The sequence below is a fragment of the Myxocyprinus asiaticus genome, chromosome 37 (genome assembly GCF_019703515.2).
Source record: "Myxocyprinus asiaticus isolate MX2 ecotype Aquarium Trade chromosome 37, UBuf_Myxa_2, whole genome shotgun sequence".
NCBI classification, from domain to species: Eukaryota; Metazoa; Chordata; class Actinopteri; order Cypriniformes; family Catostomidae; genus Myxocyprinus; species Myxocyprinus asiaticus.
In genome coordinates this window covers 4945472-4967467 of record NC_059380.1, presented here as the reverse complement: position 1 = coordinate 4967467, position 21996 = coordinate 4945472, and the positions used below count along the sequence as shown (strand labels likewise).

At 38.8% G+C, this 21996-nt stretch overlaps 1 protein-coding gene across 2 annotated transcripts in view; it reads right to left on the bottom strand.

The window, feature by feature from the left end:
* The window catches only part of LOC127427593 (immunoglobulin superfamily member 21-like), a 335959-nt gene that overhangs the window by 107034 nt on the left and 206929 nt on the right, over positions 1-21996 (bottom strand). For both annotated transcript variants that reach the window (XM_051675268.1, XM_051675269.1), the window contains exon 4: positions 6328-6446. In XM_051675268.1, the coding sequence (XP_051531228.1) occupies positions 6328-6446 (119 nt within the window). The remainder of the gene's footprint in view (positions 1-6327; positions 6447-21996) is intronic.

Below are 21996 nucleotides of genomic sequence, written 5' to 3'. Positions count from 1 at the left end.
TGAAATTACACTGTAAAAAAATATCCATAATTGTAACGGTAAAAGACTGTAAAAATGCTACTGTAAAAACAAGTAAATTGATTAATGAGTAGTTACCGTAAAATATACGTTTAAATTTTTAAAGATATTTAAAAAGACAATTTTGTAGCTTTTACGTTAAAATGTTAGATGTAAAAAGTATGATTTTCCTACACATTCTCACGGCGAAATCTTAAGGATTCATGACTTTTCTAAATTTTGCTAATTCGTATGATATTGTACAACTCCACTCATTTGAATTCCTACAATTTTCATTACAACCAATGACGTCACTGGATATCGTTTTCATCTAATACGCGACAATTACTTGCTTCTGTCACACACAACAGCTTCTTATCATGTTTACACACTCTACTGATCGGTTAGGTTTAGATAAGGGGTTTGGGTAAGGGCATAATATAAATAAGCACATCCTTAACGCTTCGGGTGCCACACTCACGCTTACTTCCGCATTAGACATCCGGGCATTTGCACATGATGAGATCGAACTCGTACGAGATCATACGAAATAGCCAACTCGTAAAATACGTAAAAATATTCATGAGACTGGGTTGGATTTTCCTGTATAATTAAATTAATTAAATTATGTTTAACAAGAGAGTACATGTACTTCTACGGTAAATTATTGTTAAATAATTGGGAGTTCCCAGAATTCCCTGCGTGACCCATTACATTTCATTATATTTTATGGGAATAGTTATGTTTCTTCTTATTTTTTTATATCAGTTATGTACTTTGGGGTGTTCTGTGTTATATTTGATGTTAATGTTTATAGCATAATTTTAATGTCATATGTGTTACCCTGATGTGTTTGTGTGAGTGACACTGAACACTTTCTCTACATGTTTATTGGTCAATGCTCCTGGAAGATCACTATTGATGAAATTCATGTCATCATGTGACTTAACAATACATTATAAAGTGAAAAGCAGATTTTTAAAGTTTCAGAAGTTTAATATATTAAGTTTATAATTTAATAATATAAACAACGGTACTGTACCGCAAAATATACCGTAAAAACAACAGTTTTAGACTGTAAAATTTACAGGTTGTTCTGTAAAGTTGATTACATTTTCACTGTATTTTTTACATAATTATTCTGGTATTCTGGCAACCACACCTGCCAGAATTTTTTTTTGTTTGTTTTTTTTATTTTTTTTGTAAAAACAAAAGTGTAGCAATGCCACTTGTGAAAACCAAATTAAAATAGCCTATATAAAAAAAAAAAAAAAAAATTTTTACAAGCTGTAATTCAACTGTTGGTATCAGGAATGGACACGTGCACTAATGAAATTTTTACAAGTAAGTGGTACATTGCTTACTGTATGTGAAACTGGAATTTCAACAAGAAGGAAATTAACTAAACATATCTGTAATCATATTTTGAATATAAGTGAACAGGAGCGTTGAATTTATTAGACAGCGTGTAAAGTTAAAAATAGTCCAACTTTTAAAAATGCAAAAGGAAGAGAAAGAGGTTGCGAATGAAGCCAAATATGCACGATTTAATATATAACTATTATCTGCAATTGATTAAACATGTTCAGCATGTAGAGACATTATTAATCTCTGTCCGTGTCTTGCCTATTTGTAAATATTCCCTCATGCGTGTCATCCACACAGACTGCTGAACACAACACAACACAAACATAAAATTATGTTTTCTTTAGAAAGGAACGGAATTCTTTAACAAGTTCACAACAAAAATGTGATTATTCGTGATTGACTGTGTTTCTCCCGCTCTATCAATACGGGTGCGGTCGCGCGCATTCTTTTTCAGTGAGTTGACAGGGACGCTTAGGTCATTGTCATGGCAACGGTTCACGATGTTGTCAGATTATGTCAGAGTTTGTTGGAATATCATACCACACTGCTCAAATATTTCAAGACCCAACAAACGCTGATTAAACATGTTGAATCGGTGAAATCAGACACCAACGAATGCCAACAAAAGCCAACAGAGAGATCACACTGATCCGAAAAAACCCAACAATTGTTGGATGATGGTGTTTGCTGGGGCAGTGTGAAAAGTCATACTGGTTTGGAAAGCCATGAGGTTGAATAAATGACATGTTTTAATTTTTGGGTGAACTATCCCTTTAAAACCAATTATTCAACTAGTCTAACTAGTCAACGACTCAATTCTGACAGTAGTTTTGCACATCCCTAGTTATGTTCTCTCTATCTGTATAGCTGAAGAGGCTAGAAGTGGCATTCTTTATTGTAAGATGTGTTGGTTCATGTCAGCTCTTCTGGGGATTTCACACACTCTCAGTCTCTCTTATCAGAGAGCTCAGCAGCTGTTCAGGATAGTACTATCAGCCTTATGACTGCACACATCCATATTTATTTATTCATTTTAACAATGGGCCTAAAATGATGATGGTCCTTATTAATGGCAGGCTGCATCTCTCTCTGACTGGTGGACAAACCCAGACATACACAGATAGGCTGACTGTTCTTAGTCAAGTCTCATGCTTATGGCTGTGGGGAGCTAGTGGAGATGTGTAGAGTGGATGTAAGTGTCTGGGGCCCTCGCTTTAGACAGACACAGTGGTGCTGTTAAGGCAACAGATGAAATAGAATATCTTAGAGTGTCAATCAGGACAATGTACTGATAAACATTCCCTCTGTGGCTGCTCAGACGGTGAAAGAAAGAATTGCTAATGAGCTCTATCTAACAAAAAGTAAATCATGTTGATTGACGATAATAAGGAAATAGGTAATACAAAAAAAAAAGATAAATAATTCATAATGCTTATGATAACGTTAATAAACATTATGTAATGTTCACGAGATGATTAATTTATCTTCAAATATGAATATACCAGACTGATCTCACTGTGAATTCAGTGACAGTTGGTTGAAAGTTTTGCTGATGAAATCAGTCTGTGCTTATCATAATTTGCATCACTGCCCCCAGTGGCCAAACCTGGAAGTGTTGTTGAATGTATGAGCATGTGTGAGCTCCAGTTTATGGGTGCAATGTCCACAGAGTGGTGCCAAAAGTGAGTTGTATTTTTTGTTGTAAATATGTAAATAAAGTAAACAGAAATGTGTATTTTAGTAACTCTACCCCCTAACCCAAACCCCAAACATAAACCTAACGTCAGTGGAGTAAATATGTAATCTCCAAGCGAAAACGCAACTTTTGTATCGCACTCATCACTGATTATGTGAACCCAATTACTTCCTGGTTCCACAACATTCGGTAGCAACATGTCACATTCCTGTACAATAATGCTGAATATACAGTACATGAACTATATCAGGAAATGTCTAACTATCTGAATGTATGTCAACTTTGACTTATCATTAAAAAGTTATGGAAACGTAACGTGTTACGAAAAAATTTGAGGTGCACTGACCGATCGGCCGCAGATCTAAATCGGCCGATCTTCATCTTAAGTCTGTGCTCGGCTGATCGTGCCTAGAATCAGGGCCAATCTTTTTTGCAGCACGCAGGGAATCACACATACGCTGCTACTCTAATGAATGAGTGCATTCTCAGCCCTTGATGCATGACAGTGTAGCCTCCGGAGGGTGAATTGTTGGCAATTCTAAGTATTCATGAATGTAAACTTTCAGACATGCTGTTTTTCAGATGAATCTGCATGCTTGTTTTTTTTTTTTTTTAATGTGTAAGAATGTATGAATAATAAGTTGCCGTTTTCTAGAGTCATTACGGTAGTAATTCTGGCTTGCTACACTGTGAGCACAGAGAGGATGAAGAGACTGCAGATGGGTATAAAAACGAATAAATAAACATGTGTTACAAATCTGAGTATATGTGATGTAATGTGAGTCATGACAATCAGATGGTGTGTGGAGCGATAGAGCATTTTCAGCTTCACTCCCTTCAATATGCTCACTCGCGGTGTCAATCAAACATGCACGCTCTCCAGGTGCTCTAAATATCTCATCAGTCACTCATCTCAGCACTATTCTGTGAGGATCCCAATTTAAATCAGATTAATGTTAGTCACAGTACCACTAATCACAGCAACTGCATTTTAACCATAACAGCACCACGTCTTCTTCGCACATTTGCTTAATAATTAGTGATTTGTGTTACAGCAAAATGCCAAAGACAGTAAACAAATCATAGATATTAATGATTTCTCACTGGAGCAGTTTTAGAGCTTGTAATTGATATATTCTTTTCTTATTTTTGAACGTACCTCTACTGTGTGTGATGCTCTCAAGGTTTTTACTGCTTACCAGTATGTCACAATGACCTTTTGATATTGACAACAGAACTATTCATAACTGTTTCAAAACAAATAATTGTTAGAAATTCACACTTAATTTAATTTTGGTAACTTTATAAAAAGGTTCCATTTGTTAACATTAATTAATGCATTAGGTATCATGAACAAAAAATTAACAATATATTTTTACAGACTTTATTAATTATAATGTTAGTTAATAAAATTACGATTGTTCATGTTAGTTCATAGTGCATTAATGTTAACATATACAACTTTTGATTTTAAAAATGTAATAGTATATTTTGTAACTAACATTAAGTTCATTAGTTCATGTTAACTACAGTAATGCTGTTAAATAATGTAAAACAAATGGAATCTTTTTGTAAAGTGTTACCGTAATATTACTGTGTGGGGCATACTGCGTGGGGCACAATATAACTTGCAAAAGTGTGGCAAAGGTCACTTTTTGAAAAATTGGTATCGGACGAACTTAGTGTTAATAAAATCGGAGATCAGTATAGGCCTCAAATTTCTTGATCAGTGCACCACTATAAAAAAAATATCTACAAGTGATGAGTATACAAGTAGAATGATTAAAATAAAATCAACTGTCTTTGTATCTTTGCATTCTCCTTGCCTCAGAATTTCCCAAATGATGCTCTGCAGTACAGCATGAATATAAATAGCGAGATGAGGTTTAAAGCAAAGTCTTATGCATTGTACACACACACACACAACCCTTCTTCTCATTCAGAAGTCCTTATAACACAAAGACAGTCAGACATAATGATGGGCCCATTCCAGCCTAACTTCTCAAGCTCTAATAAAGAAAACACACAAACATGTTTACCAAGCTATCAAAATGGAAACATACCATAGACTTCTACGGTTTTTATAAAGAGCTAATTAGAGACTACAGGGGCAGAATCACTAAACGGTGGTATATCAGCGCAAAAAGCTGCGTCTTATTCACTAACCACCCACAATCTAGTTTAAGCAGCAACAATCAGCGCTGAAATTGTGCGCTGTCTTGAGTAATTCAATTAAGTCATTAGCATACCGTTCTGCACAAACACACCTCCTTTCAACAGCATGTAAATTAGGCTCAATATAAATTTCGATTAATTCTCAAAAATTGTCAGATGCAATTTAAAGTGCACTATTACCACCAGATGAAAACAGGCTGTAAAATAGTTTTTATTTAAAAGAAATGTTCTATCGATCATATCAGCAGTAATTCATCAAATAATGATCAAATGATGTTGAAGAGCATTATAACCTGGCATATATCCAGATGTGAGGTATATTCAAGCCACTTTCAGTATGTTAAAGAGATGATTCAGGTCTCTGGATCACAGTAGTGGAGTGATGCTGCACAGTTCCACCAGTAGGTCAGATCATAGTGGTCTGATGCATTACCCGCTATACAGGGCTCAGAAGCAGCCCTCAAGATTGGGAACTGCAACATTGCTTGTGCATTGCCTGATCAGCATAGTTCCCTCAGTGAATCGGGCGCTAAACCAGCTCAAACAGCAAGTTTAAATAAACAGTGCTTTTACAGGGTGCAATTAATTCGTAGTGAATTCCCCCCAAACAGAGATTTTGTCAGATTTAGCTCATTTCTGGGGACAATTTTGTCCCCAAACTATAGCAAATACACTCACTCCATAAAAAATCATGGGATTTACCACTTCAAAACTCAGATTGCATGTTCAAGGACAAGACTAAAGATTTATGGGTCAACTACTGGGTGCAACGCCACCTTTGAGTAAACTTCTCTGCCAACTTCTGTATAAAATGCCAAAAGCCCTGACACATCATTTTGTTTGTCACCACCAGGCGTCGGTCTAAGATCTGAACTAAACACTTCCAGCTCCATCATCAAGGTTGTAGCGCATCCCTCCAAATATTCAGATTCATTAATGGTCAAATACATAAATTATGGTTACCCTCAATCCTGAATACATGGTTACATCCTTGTTCATCTGTTTTGAAGATGCTTTCAAATATCACATTCTGTTCCACATATCTGATGGATGCAAATTATGGGACATTTTGGCAGTGCATTTATACTCACACATGACCGTAAGCAAGACGTTCCCTGATGCCAGGACGATCTTCTCCCGTGTTGCACGATCATAGATTCCTACATGGCATTCATAAGGTCCGTTGTCTGAAATCCGAACCTCTGGGAGCCTGAAGAGAAGATCAAAGTGCATGAGGCAAACCAGGCAAAACACATTGCCTTCATTCAAACATATTTATTATAGGACATTTTCAGTAATTCAAAGACTGTGCACAATGTCTAGGTAAAATAGAAGATCTATAGATCCTGAAACATACTGTATGCAGCTCTGAATCATGTAAATAATACTGTATTTTATATTTACATAATTTTCAGAAGAAAATGTGAGCGGTGCTTGCCATGCAAAACTAGCTCCCACAATTCAAGAGTGCTCTGGGTCGATGCCTGGGCATTGCTGTGCAGTTGATAAGGGGTTCTGGGTGTTTTATAGCCATTGATATGTGGTTGCTAGGGTGTGCTGAGTGGTTGCTAGGTGATTACTTAAAGGCACAAGTCTAGGTTTGCCAACTGTATCATATTAGCCGTACGTCCCGTATTTTGGCCGAAATAAAGATGTCCTGTAAGAGACGGCTATTGTCCCGTACCGAAGCAGCTCAAAGGGAACCCTGCTTTGAGGGCTTCGAAATGTGCCTTATTGAAGACATGAAGTGCTAAAATTCTCCAGGGGGACTCGCCTGTCTGATGGCGAATTCTCCCTTATTGAACCACTCAAAATGCTAAAGCGTCCCACAAGCGGGTTTACTGGTCTCAACTAGTTTAAGCTGGTACTCAGCTGGTTTAGTTGAGAGTCCAGCTGATCTTCCAGGCTGATCAGCTTAAAAATGTCCCAAATCCTTCTAAACTGTCAACTGACCAGGCTGGGAGGCCAGCTAAGACCAGCCATTCAGCTTAGGCAGCTCTTTGCAGTTTTTCCTTTTCCAGCAAAGCTAGTAAATGATTTCTAGAGTAAACAGGTGATGCCTCTTTCAAAAAGGTGATTGGCTCTTTAAATTAAATGTGGGACTTCAGTTCTTGCATTCACTATATTAAGTGTTACGATTTCTCTTATTCATTGTACTCTGAGTTAAGCTAAGGTAAGGAGCTGGATGTGCTGTCATTTTAGTGTGCCAGTTACTATTCCCTATGAATGCAGTTGCCTCTCTGCTGGCTTGGAATATTCCCATAATGCCTCTCTCCATCCATCCCTCCTGTTGTGTCTGGTGCTCCGCAGAGGGAAGCAGACTGCTGAGAATGGCTGATGGAGATACTCAGATGTTCGATTCACACAAAAATGCCCTGTGGTCCATTTTCATAGCTTTTATCTCTTTTTTCTCTTCCTCTTGTTTTTCTTGGCATCTTTGTCTCTAAGGATGCTCCAATAAAAAAAAAAACAGTCGGCTATAATACCAAGTTTACTTTCGACTGGGTAAAAATGGCTATTGCTGCAAGCTATAAAAATAGTTTAGACAACGTGGACCGAGTATTATCTTGGAATCTAGAATGATTTAGAGCTCTACAGAGCTGCAGTGGATCCAATGAGGTTGGATAATCAGTAGTTCTTTATATAGTTGGTTGGTTACTTAATAGTCCAAATCAAAAGAACCCATCCCCAAGTCTTTACGATATTATGGTCCCTAGACATGGCTTGGGTCCTTCTTTTAATACAGTGAGTCCCCAAAAAGTATATGGACACTTTTGGACATTTAGGTAACACTTAAAACTGTCTAAATTTCATTGCACATGTCATAAAATAACAAACCAAGTTACATCTGCAAACAAATTATGCTAGAATTGTTCTCAGAACATCGCTTTTCACAACCATGTTCGTAATGACATTTAATCAACTGGTGTTACAGTGATTTTTAGTGCATGTATGAAGTCAGTTCCCCTCCTGTTTACACAGGTGTCCTGGCAGAGTATTTGTTCATCACATTACAGATCAGTGTTGTTTAAAGTATCCATTTACCATACTTAAGTAAAATTAAAGATACCTTCATGAAAATTGACTCAAGTAAAAGTTAAAGTAGCTCATAAGAAAACCACTTAAGTAAAAGTATTAAAGTAACTGATTTTAAATGTTCTTAAGCATCAAAAGTACAAGTAAACTGCATAAATTATGGAACAGCTAATTAAACCCGTGGCAGCTTATTTGATTGGTGGTGCTCATTATTTACTCATGCCATCCCAGATTTGTATTACTTTTGTTCTTCTGCTGAACACAAGGAAAGATTTTTAGAAGAATATTTCAGCTCTGTGGATCCATACAATGCAAGTGAATGGTGGCCAGAAATTTGAAGCTCCAAAAAGGAGATAAAGGCAACATTAAAGTAATCCATACGACTCCAGTGGTTTAATCCATGTCTTCAGAAGTGTTCCAGTTGGTTTAGGGTGAGAACAGACCAAAATATATATATCCTTTTCCACTGTACATGTTGCCATTGCAGTCTTAAGGCATGATCGTGATTTCAAGCTCGATTACACTTCCTACTGCTTGAGGCATGCTCAGAGCACTAGATGGCACTATAGGAAGTGTAATCGAGCTTGAAATCATGATCACCAAGGAGACTGCTGTCAAGATGTACAGTGAAAAAGGAGTTATATTGCAGTTATATTGGTCTGTTGCAACCAACTGGATTGCTTCAGAAGACATGGATTAAACCACTGGAGTCGTATGGATTACTTTTACGCACCCTTAATTTGCTTTTCAGAGCATCAGATGTCTGGCCACCATTCACTTACATTGAAAGGACATACAGAATTGAAATATTCTTCTAAAAAAAATATTTGTGTTTGTTCTGTCGAACAAAGAAAGTCATGAATATTTCTGGGATGGGATGAGGGTGAGAAAATTATGAGAGAACTTTCATTTTTCAGTGAACTATCCCTTTAATGAAGCATTAAAGTCACATCAAAATGATCATATCTATGAGATTAGTGTGCATGAACAGCAAAGTGGTAAATCCACTGAGATGGGGGCATGCCAATTTAAGAAGCACGGCAAGAATCAAGCAAATTGGTGACTGTACAGTTTAGATTTAATGTATTTGTTGTCCTATTGATGATGAATAAAGCTTGCCATAAAATAAAACTTATTTAGCTAGTTTACATGAGGTGACAGGCTTACAGAATAACATTTCCCATCAGTATATGTGGCCACACAAGAATGATCAAAGAAGACACACCTAATTTTCAGTGTATGTGAATAAATGTACGTCATTGCATTGGTGCTGAAAAAGCTTCCTACTTTTCCACTTTAAAAAAGTTCCACTTTAGTTGAACGCTCATTACATCGAAATGCCAACTTCTGAACTTATAAGTACGAACTTCCCAGGATGACTGTAACAAAGTTTAAACCAAAACATAACTGAAATAGTGTTTATATTGGCTATGTGTTAAACATACACCGATCAGCCACAACATTAAAACCACCTGCCTAATACTGTGCAGGTCCCCCTTGTGCTGCCAAAACAGTGCCAACCCACATCTCAGAATAGCATTCTGATATGATATTCTTCTCACTACAATTGTACAGAGAGGTTATCTGAGTTACCGTAGACTTTGTGAGTTCGAACCAGTCTGGCCATTCTCGTTTGACCTCTCTCATCATCTGTCCACAGAACTGCAACTCACTGGATGTTTTTTATTTTATTTTTGGAACCATTTGGAGTAAATTATAGAGACTGTTGTGTGTGAAAATCCCAGGAGATCAGCAGTTACAAAAATACTTAAACCAGCCCATCTGGCACCAACAATCATCCATACGATTATCTAATCAGCCAATCGTGTGGCAGCAGTCCAGTGCATACAATCATGCAGATACAGGTCAGAAGCTTCAGTTAATGTTCACATCGACCATCAGAATGGTGCATGATTATTTGTGCCAGATTGGGACAATAAGCAACCATACAGCAACCACCCAGAACACCCTGGCAACTGCATAGCAATGTGCTAAAAACACAGTTAAAACTACTTAACAACAGAATTGGAACAACCTGACAACCACCTAGACACCCTAGCAACTGCTGAGCAATGTGCTTCAAACACAGAAAACAACTTAGCAACAGCATAGTATCAACCTGGCAACCATATACTGTGGCAATGCACTAAAATACACAGCAGATCACCTTGACAACTGCATAGCATGCCACAGCAACCACCCAGAACATCCTAGTTTATAAAATAAATATTGTTAGACATACACACCTTGGTTAAATGTAAAAGGTAAATGTGTTTGACTTTTATATAAACTGGATTCGTGGAAAGGTGGAAAACTGATCGCACATAACTTCATCATTATTTCACAGCTTTCATAATGTTTAAGCCTAAACCTATTAAATTAATTTGTCCAAAAAAAATACAAAAAATAAAAATAATTTAACTTACATGAGCAGTTTCTTGTCCTCCCCAGTGGAGAGAGATGACAGAACACACATTATCTGATGCACGCTTCGCTTGTGATTTTGATTCAGATTCGTGTTTCACAAAACAAATCATTCAGAACGCTTTTTGAATCTTTCTGATCAGTTCAAAGGAATCCAGTTTAAAAGATTTGACTCAAATGATTCTTTCACGAATCAGACATCACTGTCGCCGATCTGCATGAATTATTGCACGTACAGCTTTTTTTGCGGTGTTCAGTCGCAAAAGTAATGAAATGGTCTGGAGAAATTCAGCGAGTAAAAGTATAAATTTTCACTTCAAAATGTAGTGAAGTAAAAGTAAAAGACCAAACAAATATTTACACTCAAGTAAAGTACAAATATTGAAAACCTGTACTTTAGTACAGGCACTTCCATTGTAAGTGCCTCACTGTAACCCAGATGTGCTTTTTTTAAAGAAAAGGAGGACAAGTCAAAATGAATTTTTTGTTGTAATCAACATTATGCAACAAATGCTGTCGAGTGAGCTTAACTTGTATTGAACCCAGAATATTCCTTTAAAAAACATAGTGACAACGTGCCCCAACCTGACATTCATGAAAAATTCTTTTGTCATAAGAACACATTTAAACCTTTCGGTAAAAATCTGCCTTCAGAATATAGTTGAATCTTGCCTAAATTATGTGGTTTGATTATGTTAGCTTGTTCACCCAAGAGCTATAACAAAAATATGATGATAGTGAAAATTTACTTTGGAGGGTAGAATTCACAAAAATGATTCTAACTTAATAGGCTTTTAAACTAGGTGTTTGAAACCAACACATACAAATGGATTGCTTAGCAAATAAAGCAAATAACAAGATACATTCCTAACTTTACTCTTGGCTAGATAAAACTGGCTATTGCTGCTAGCTAACAAAATAGAGCAGAATTGTGGGCCAAGTTTTTCTTGGAATCTATAGTAGTGTCTAATTTTAAGCTCTTCGAGCAATGATGGATCTGAAGTGGCTGTATCATCAGTGGTGCTTTAATATACGTAGCTGATGGACTGTCTTTTGTAGTCCAGTTTTGAACACAACACTTGCTTCTGGGCTTTATTTGTGTGCCAAATCTGCTGTTGTCTGAGCCCATGTTCCACTTTCGTATGATATCATAATTTTCTAAACGTCTCTTTTGAAAAATCTCTGCTCTTATAGCTTCAGTCAAGCAACCAGTCCTAACAGAAATCATAACAGTGCTCTGGTGCTGTTGACAAAGTCCTGCTGCTTATGTCTGTTTAAACAAGCAAGAAACAGCTAGATTGACTGAAACCAAGCTCATAAAAAAAAAAAAAAAAAAAAAAAAAAAAGTCCTCTCACTTTCAACTGCTTTTATTTTCAGCAATCTTAACATGTACATATTTGTATGAACATAAAAAGATTCAACTAAGACATAAACTGAACAAGTTTCACAGACATGTGACTAACAGAAATAGAATAATCTGTCACTAAACAAGGGGGGGGGGGGGGGGGCAAAATCAAAAGTATCAGTCAGTATCTGGTGTGCCCACCAGCTGCATTAAGTACTGCAGTGCATCTCCTCCTCATGGACTGCACCAGATTTGCCAGTTCTTGCTGTGAGATGTTACCCCACTCTTCCTCCAAGGCACTTTCCCGGACATTTCTGGGGGAAATGGCCCTAGCCTTCACCCTCCGATCCAACAGGTCCCAGATGTGCTCAATTGGATTGAGATCCGGGCTCTTCGCTGGCCATGGCAGAACACTGACATACCTGTCTTGCAGGAAATCACACACAGAACAAGCAGTATGCCTGGTGGCATTGTCATGCTCAAGGGTCATGTCAGGATGAGCCTGCAGGAAGGGTACCACATGAGGGAGGAGAATGACTTCCCTGTAACGCACAGTGTTGAGATTTCCTGCAATGACAACAAGCTCAGTCCTATGATGCTGTGACACACCGCCCCAAACCATGATGGACCCTCCAAATCGATCCCGCTCCAGAGTACAGGCCTCGGTGTAACGCTCATTCCTTCGATGATAAATGCGAGTCCGACCATCACCCCTGGTGAGACAAAACCACAACTCGTCAGTGAAGAGCACTTTTTTCCAGTCTTGTCTGGTCCAGCGAAGGTGGGTTTGTGCCCATAGGTAATGTTGTTGCGGGTGATGTCTGGTAAGGACATCTAACAGACCTACAAGCCCTCAGTCCAGCCTCTCTCAGCCTATTGTAGACAGTCTGAGCACTGTTGGAGGGATTGTGTATTCCTGGTGTAACTCGGGCAGTTGCTGTTGCCATCCTGTACCTGTCCCGCAGGTGTGATATTCGGATGTACCGATCCTGTGCACGTGTTTTTACAAATGGTCTGCCACTTCGAGAACGATCAGCTGTCCTTCCTGTCTCCCTGTAGCGCTGTCTTAGGCGTCTCACAGTACGGACATTGCAATTTATTGCCCTGGTCACATCTGCAGTCCTCATGCCTCCATGCAGCGTGCCTAAGGCACGTTCACGCAGATGAGCAGGGACCCTGGGCATCTTTCTTTTGGTATTTTTCAGAGTCAGTAGAAAGGTCTCTTTAGTGTCCTAAGTTTTTTATAACTGTGACCTTAATTGCCTACCGTCTGTAAGCTGTTAGTGTCTTAATGACCATTCCACTGGTGCATGTTCATTAACTGTTTATGGTTAATTGAACAAGCATGGAAAACATTGTTTAAACCCTTTACAATAAAGATCTGTTAAGTTATTCAGATTTTTACAAAATTATCTTTAAAATAAAGTGTCCTGAAAAATGGACGTTTCGTTTTTTGCTGAGTTTATAAATAAGATGAGGGCAACAGGAGAGTTCTCAGCACAAGAGCATAAGCATTCCTTTCATGTATGCCTTAGGCCCCCCTGCACCTTGGATCACTCACTTTGGCTTGATGAGCAGAACCAGGCAGAATTAACTGCAGTGTATTCACCATCATGGCAGTGACTGTGGAAAAAAAAAAAAAAACACTCTGCCATTTCTCTTTGCAGATGTCTATAATTTGAACCTTGTCTATTGGTGGTTTTTAGCTTTTATTGCAGGGCTGCTTGACATGCATGGAGCATGCTGATTGGATGAGAGGTTTGGCTCTGTGTTTAGTACATTGGCATGGGTCTCACGTTTCTCCACGGCAAGTGTCCTCTCACTGGATGAGCTTTACTGACCTGGTCTCTGAATCCCAGCCAGCACATTTCTCAATTCCTGTCTCCCTCACCTTCTTAGCTTTCTAGCGTCTAAATCTCCATCTCTACTTCACTTTCAACGCTCACTGTTCCTCCTCTCCCTATTATTCATTCTTTCTCTCCACGCCCTCAGTTGCACACTTCCTCTTTGGATTACTGAAATGCAGGCGATGCTGCACAATCGTCTGGCTCGCTTCAATATTCAGTTCTTCAAAATAACCTCAATGGGAATGAAACTTCAGCCCGCTCACAGTTTCTCTGTCTCTCCCAGCCCTTCTCAATTTTTCTTTCCCATTCTCCCTTTCTCACACAGTGCTCTAAATATGTAGATGGATTGTTAATCAGAGAGTAATAAAAAGCCGATTAGCACTAAATCACACCGAGGCAAGAAGAGATTTGCCTAGCCAGGTCCTGCCACTCTGCGGCATGTGTAAGCATGTGTGTGTGTGTGTGTGTGTGTGTGTGTGTGTGTGTGTGTGTGTGCGTGAGTGAGTGTGCTGGGAGGGATGGAGCATTCAGTGCCAGGAACATAACAATTACAGAAATGTGCAGTAAATTTCTCAGCAGAGGCCTGTTCGTTTTGGTGTTGTGGGTGTCTTATATTAGAATACGTCTGAATTTATGATGTTAGAATATTTGCTATAACTTATGTTCCCATGAGTCATCAAACACATAGGTCAGTTGAGATTTATACCTTTGTTTCACTCATATATTCACTCACAGGCAGGCAGAACTGTGCAGAAATTGGAATACCAGTCTCTCACCAATTTCTGCACATCATCCACCTCACGTATGTAAATGAAAATTCCTAAAGCAATAAATCCAACAGCTTCCAATAAGAATGTGGTACTCTTATGGTGCATTCACATCATGTCAGAATTACTGTAATTATGAGATTCTGGCTTGTAAAAAGTGTTCACGTCTTTGCAGAACTGACCAAAGTATTCAGCTTTGAAACTCTATGTGGAGCAAGCTGAAAGTTTCTTTGGACATGTTATCTGATAGCCAGTTGGCTTGTGGCTCATTTAATCGGGTAGCCAAGCAACTTTCGTCTCTCTCTTTGTCTAACATTTATAGTTTTGCTGATAAGCCAGTTTCACTGCACTGTAAAAGGTTTTCTCTGGAACCCACCTCCCCCCAGCTCCACATGTCTAGATTTGCAACATGGAGTACAGTTTGTATGTCTATTTGTGCAGCAGCATGTCATACATGCTTAACAAAGTATGTCTGTGTGTGACAAGGAGGAGGGCGTGGCCGGGCCATGATGGTGCACGGCCGGTGATGAATCAGATGATCAGTGGGAGAGCGAGATAAAGGGGAGCCAAAGGTGCCAGATTGAGGGAGAGAGAGACCATTAAGTTTTACCATTTAAAGTTTTACCATTAAAAGTTTATGCTGACTGTTCAGCCGGTTTCCGCCTCCTCCTTGTCCATCCTTATACTGTTACAGTGGTGCCGAAACCCGGGAGGGAGGAGGAGCAGCCGCGGCCAGGGGAGCATCCGCCAGGGGAGCAGCTGCGGCCATCCGCCAGGGGAGGAGCGAGCTGTCCTTACACTGTTACACTGTGTATGTTATAGCAGTTGCAAGTCTCAGTACTTGCTCTGCAGCAGCAGCAGAAGCAGCATAGCATAGTCCACCAAGACCAACATCCTAACAATATGTCATGCCCACAATAAGCACATTTCTGTCATGGTCATTTCCACCACATAATTCTGTTAAACACATTGCAGAATTTGAGATGTGCTAGAAATGTCACTGTGAATTGGGGGCCTGGGTAGCTCAGTGGTAAAAGACACTGGCTACCACCCCTGGAGTTCACTAGTTTGAATCCCAGGGCGTGCTGAGTGACTCCAGCCAGGTCTCCTAAGCAACCAAATTGGCCCGGTTGCTAGGGAGGGTAGAGTCACATGGGGTAACCTCCTCGTGGTCACTATAATGTGGTTCGTTCTCGGTGGGGCACGTGGTGAGTTGAGCGTGGATGTCGCGGTGGGTGGCGTGAAACCTCCACACGCACTATGTCTCCGTGGCAACGCGCTCAACAAGTCACATGATAAGATGCATGGGTTGAAGGTCTCAGACGCGGAGGTAGCTGGGATTCATCCTCCACCACCCGGATTGAGGCGAATCACTACACGACCATGAGGACTTGAAAGCGCATTGGGAATTGGGCATTCCAAATTGGGTGAAAAAGGGTAAAAATCCAAAAAAAAGAAAAAAGAAGAAATGTCACTGTGGTGGGAATTTCATGACAAAAATGACATTCATTTCCTGTGATGCATGTACACACACTGTTGAACTTTGGAAAGAAAAAAAATATATACTGAGAGTGTGAAAAATGTTTTAACATACTTAGAAGTCCAAAAGTTGAAGAAACACATTGAAACGTTATTTTAAGTAAATTACTTAAATGCCATCCTTTCGCTGGAACATTTAGTTCCTGTCATATAAACAATAACAGAATGTTATTCTAGCAAGGTGAACCAGTGTTTCACATAGCTATTCATGTCTTTAAATATGGCTGGAAAGCTGTATCGACCAATCAGTTTCCAGGACCGGATCTATCAACTTTATAATTGGAAGTGTCATGAATCAGTGAGGGTGACATTAACATGAGCCATCTCAATCACCTTCTTGTCAAGGTATATGGCAACCAAACTGACAGTGCACACTGTCCACATTCTGAAAAAGAGACATCACATGCCTCATTGACACACAGCACATTTCAGCTCTCTCTTTACATTGTTGTCGCATTTTGGTGGGAAGTAATGAAATAAATGTGATAGATGTGCGTGATAATCAGGGGCTTTATTGAAGAACAGAACCTCTCCTGTAGGGCCCTGGAGGGACCAATGGGTGTAAGTGCTTTTGTTTCGGAGTTTAAAGCCAAATGTTTTGCTAAGAACGGTTGAATCTTATAGGAACTTGTAGGGAGATGTGGTGTCCATGATAATAATAGGAAAGGGACAGATCGGAGTGCAAGGGGAGCGTCCTATGGACCTGCTTGAGGTTTGATTGACAGCTCAAGCTCTGAACTCCGTCTCACTACATTGACAGCTCTGTGACAGGGAGAGATTTTAGTGAGGAACAAGAAAAAAAAAAGGTTTCTGCTCCTAACATTATGACTCATATGATTAATTTTTCAAACACCTTCAATAATGTATCCTAAAGGGGTGATGTAAGGGGAAAGTTTAGGGATTTCAATTTGCACTGTCATATGTCTCATTTGACACCCAGCGTGAAGTCGAGTTTTCTTGGGAATTCAAGCTGTCTTGTAAGACTGTGACGGGACCGGCAAATCACAAAAAAAAAAAAAAAAAAACATGTTCAAAGAGGAAAACAAAAGCTGTTATTATTCTACATTCCAGAATATAATATTTGCGAATTGCTTCCTTCTGAGCAGCACACAGGTAGTTTGAGGTTTAGACCTCAAGTATCATCACTACATGCAGTGAGAATTACGGCCCAGCTGGTGACCAAACAAAATATTTCGTCTAGTCATATTCATTCATTTTAGTCAGTTTTACTCCAACTGAAATGGCATATATGCTACGTTCACACCGCAGCTGAATGTGGCCCAAATCAGATTTTTTTTCACTCACATGTGACACAGATATGTTAACTGGATGGAGCAATTTCATATGTGGAAATAAATCAGATACGTATCTGATTTTTTCCAATGTGTCTTTGGTGTGAACAGCCAGGTCAGATTTAATGTGATTTTTATTTGATCTACCTCAACATTCGTCATTTACACATTTGATTTCCAGCTTATATACTGTAAGCCTATTATATTTTAAAACGTTTAAATGTGAGTCATCTGTCTAGTTAATGCATTCAGTTTCTTTTTAAGGAAATAAAAGTATAGGCTTCAACAGCTGGGTCCAGCAATTCATTTGGATTGCATGTTTAATATGCATATGAAAAGATACAGATGTAGATTTATATAACATCGTTCTTTGCTTGTGTCACTCGCTCAGAAAACACAGTTTCCATATTTCTGAAACTGTATCAAAATACGAATGCAAGCCAGTCAATGGAAATATGAAATAAATACAGATAACTCTTCTTAACTTACATAATGCCATTTATCCTGCTGTCTTTTGATTTTATGGTGTGTTTCGCTCTTAGGTTACATTACACTTGAACATCGATGATTATTTCAATTCCACCATACGAAGGCACATGACTACATAAAAATACATTATCCATCATCACTCGCGGACACATATGAGTTTGTTATACGCATGCTCACAGAACGCTACGGGTCAGTTTAGGAGTGTCGGCTCTTCAGACCAGTGTCTGATTAGGGCTACATTTAAAATGTCATCCCTATGAACAACCTAACAAAACAAATCAGATTTGAGCAAAAAATCAGATCTGGGCAACATTTAGGCAGCGGTGTGAACATAGCCGTGGTTGTAGTAGACAGAAATAGCACTTTAGTTGATGATACTGTACAAAATGACGAAAATGTGTATAAATATGCAACAAAGTAAAACCAACCTGTCAGATGTTTGGAAAAATGTGTAAACATGAATTGAAACATGTATCAAACATATAAAATATTTATATATATATATATATATATATATATATATATATATATATATATATATAAAAAAAACATTATACTACAATATGTGTGAAAACAGCCCTTGATTTGAAAAATGGGGCTCCTGAAATAATAGCATATAAAGAGTGTACTGACTTAATTCCAACTAGAGATGTACTGCAGCACCGATGTATCAGCCAAACATTGGTATCTGCCAATTGTTTAAAAACAGTCAATAACCAGGACGATTATTTCCTGTCAAAATGGGGCAGAAAAATGTGTCGGACAATTAGTCAACAACTCGTGCAGTTTGTGAAAGAAAATGTCTCTTGAATTGAATTACTTTGAATTGGATGACAATGACAGCAGAGTTGCAATTTGTAAGCTTTGCAAAGCTAGAATTCCACGAGGCGGAATGACCTTTAAAACCTTTAACACAACTCATTTGATGATTCACCTTAAAGCTCAACAAAGCAAGGAATATGCCAAGTTGACAGCATTTATGGCATAATGTTGATTACCACAAAACAACCATCCCTCCTTTTCTTTGAAAAAGCAAAAAACGAGATTACACTGAGGCACTTACAATGGAACTGAATGGATACGATTTTTGGAGGGTTTAAGAAATGTGGCACTTAGAATTTTATAAAAGCACTTGCATTAAATGTGCAATATGTAATATATTTACTGTACTAAAGCATACAATCATCATAATATGTTATCAGAGATTTAGGAAAGATGCTATGTTGAAAATTGGCTTCTCAGAAAACAATGCTACAGCCAGTATATTCCACTTTGAAATGTCCGTTCCAGGCCAGAATTTCTGTTTGTGTTTTGGCCTGTGTGATCCCGCCCACTGCGCATTTCCCAATAGTATTTTGACACCCCGGGTTGCCAGATTTGAAACAAGTTAGCGGTTAAACACAGCGTGCTGCAGCCATGGAAGCCAGCAATACATCTAGCTAACATTAACAGAGTTATAAAAATTCCACATGAGCTGGTTTATAATTGCAAACAGTAAAAACATTGCAAACGGATACATTAGCTGATCAACTTACAGTGTAAGTCTCGTCGCTTGCCATTGTCAGTTTGCTCGTTCCTGTTGCGTGTCCTCAACCTGGCAACCCGCGTGAGCTTCGAGTCTGGGGAGGAGGGGGCCGGGGAGACAACTCTCTCCAATATTTTGAATTTGGACTGCAGTACCCATTTTAAATGCTTGATGTCAATGTTACATATTGCTCCTTTAATTCTTCAGTTAAACTCATGTATTATTGAGCTGCACGTTTTTTTAAATGGTCATTTTTACAGTTGTTTAGGGTTTACAGTGTTACGTTGTCATGGCAAAGAGGTTGTACATTCTTTTGTATGCCAAATAAGGTTATACGATTTTATCACACTAAAATCATTTAGTTATCAATTAATCTTCAGCATTAGTACTAGACTATGTGTCAGCAGATGCTGTTCTGAATAATTGAATATCGATATCGACAGACAAATTTTGTATCTGTGCATCCCTAGCTACTTTTTCAGTTACTGTGTTGTTCACGCTTTGGAGACTGTGATTAATGTTTCATGTTTTACGATATTGCATTACGTTCAGCAACAACATTAGTAACACATTCTGACTAGCACGCAACTATGGACACAGCAGTTACATATAACTTTCTTCTGTGGAACACAAAAGGAGATGGCAGATTGATAGCCTCAGTCACCATTCACTTCCATTGTATGGAAACAAGATGCAATGCATGTGAATGATGATTGAGACTAACATTCTTCCTAATATCTCCTTCTGTTTCACAGAAGACGGAAAGTCATACAGGTTTGGGAAAACATGATGGTGTGTAAATCATACAGTGTTTTTGTTGTCTCTATATATTTTTGTCAACAGTATGTTTTAATTAAAATGGTTGAATAACTGTCATGACGGATCAGATTTAATCAGTTCTTAGTTGTCATTGATGAAATAAAAGAACAAAAAGCTTTGTCAGTGCATATTTTCGTGTCAACCCTGTCTCTCCATTTCCCTTTCCGAAGCAATCCTCATTTGTGTGTTTATTTACAGGCATATTACTGAGAGCTGAAACAGAGTGGCAGCGCTGCTGCTGATGCGGCTTTTTGCCACTATGGAATGAAAATGAGAGATAATACCTGTGAAATATCCTGTCTGGATGCTCTTGGTTTCCCACAGAATGCCTGTGTTAGTGGCTACAGGGAAAATAACTTATGAAGTGTGTTTGCTTGTGTGTCTTATGTGTGTGTCTGAGAAAAAAGAAAGAAAGATGGAAAACGTGTGTATGTGTGTGTGTGTGTGTGTGCGCGCATTTTGACTTGGGTGACTGCACAAAGAGTTTGACTGTCTCAGCAGTTGCCGTGTCCCTTCCTGAGCATTATATGAGACTGCGAGGTCAATACAGGTGATTCCAGCTGCTGCTTATACTGTGACAGTCAATTTACTTCCTGCTGGGTAAAAGTGTTTGTTTCTGTGTGTGTATGTGTATGCATACACAACATACGCTGTCCCACTTTTGATGCAAAGCAAAATGGTAGTGAGCAGGAATCTGCAGACTTTTGTGCATGTTCCGAGCTGATTATAGGGGGGAAATCTGTTGTTCAAGACAATATTCGAAGCCCCCCCCTGCTGTACTTCTGCAGTTATGATGACAAAGCTTTTTGTTTTCAAACTTTAAGTAACTCATCAATACATTAAATTATACCACAGGTCTGTTGAATGCTTGATTCTGATTGGTTGACAGACTTTCTAAGGTGTGCAATTATTTTTCAGTAAACTCACAGCTATGATGTATATCCAGGTCTTGACCACATAACGGTTCCATATCACTTCACCAAATTATTTCAGTTGTTCAAAAGAGCAGTACAGGCAACCACAGCAAAATAACCAATTAAAACAAAGACACTGGCTAAGTACATTGTATAAGAATTACAAACAACGTCTATAATTTCCTACATTTACTTCAATTTCTGTTGAAAAGCGCCCTTGTGCTCTCACTCACACTCACACTCACACTCACACACACTGATGGACACACACATGCGCGAGCAACAAACAGAGCCTTCCTGTCAACGCACTGCTGTGACTCAGTGGGGTTGTAAACAGTTGTTTAGAAACTGAAAAGCTATATACAACAATGGTGACACTCGCTACTGCTGAGAAGTATCCTTAAACTTACATCTTGTCAATTTGATGCAATGCTAAGCGATGTTAATGCTGACAAGAGCCGCATCAAATACAGGTAATCCCACACACAATCTGTCTCAGTTTCTCTCTTTCTCTTTCTCACTCACAAACACACAAACACACACACACACACACACACACACACACACACACACACACACACACATACAACATTGATAATCCAGTTAGTGGTCCAGTAAAGCATTGCAAGCTCTGCTACTAGTTCTAAAGTGACGTTTTCAAACTAGCAACGAAGGCTCAGGCTGCATTAAAACAAGATGCTGGATCCGTGGTGGAAGAAAGTAGCTCCACTCACAATAACGTTTTAGGGAAGAAAACCAGAA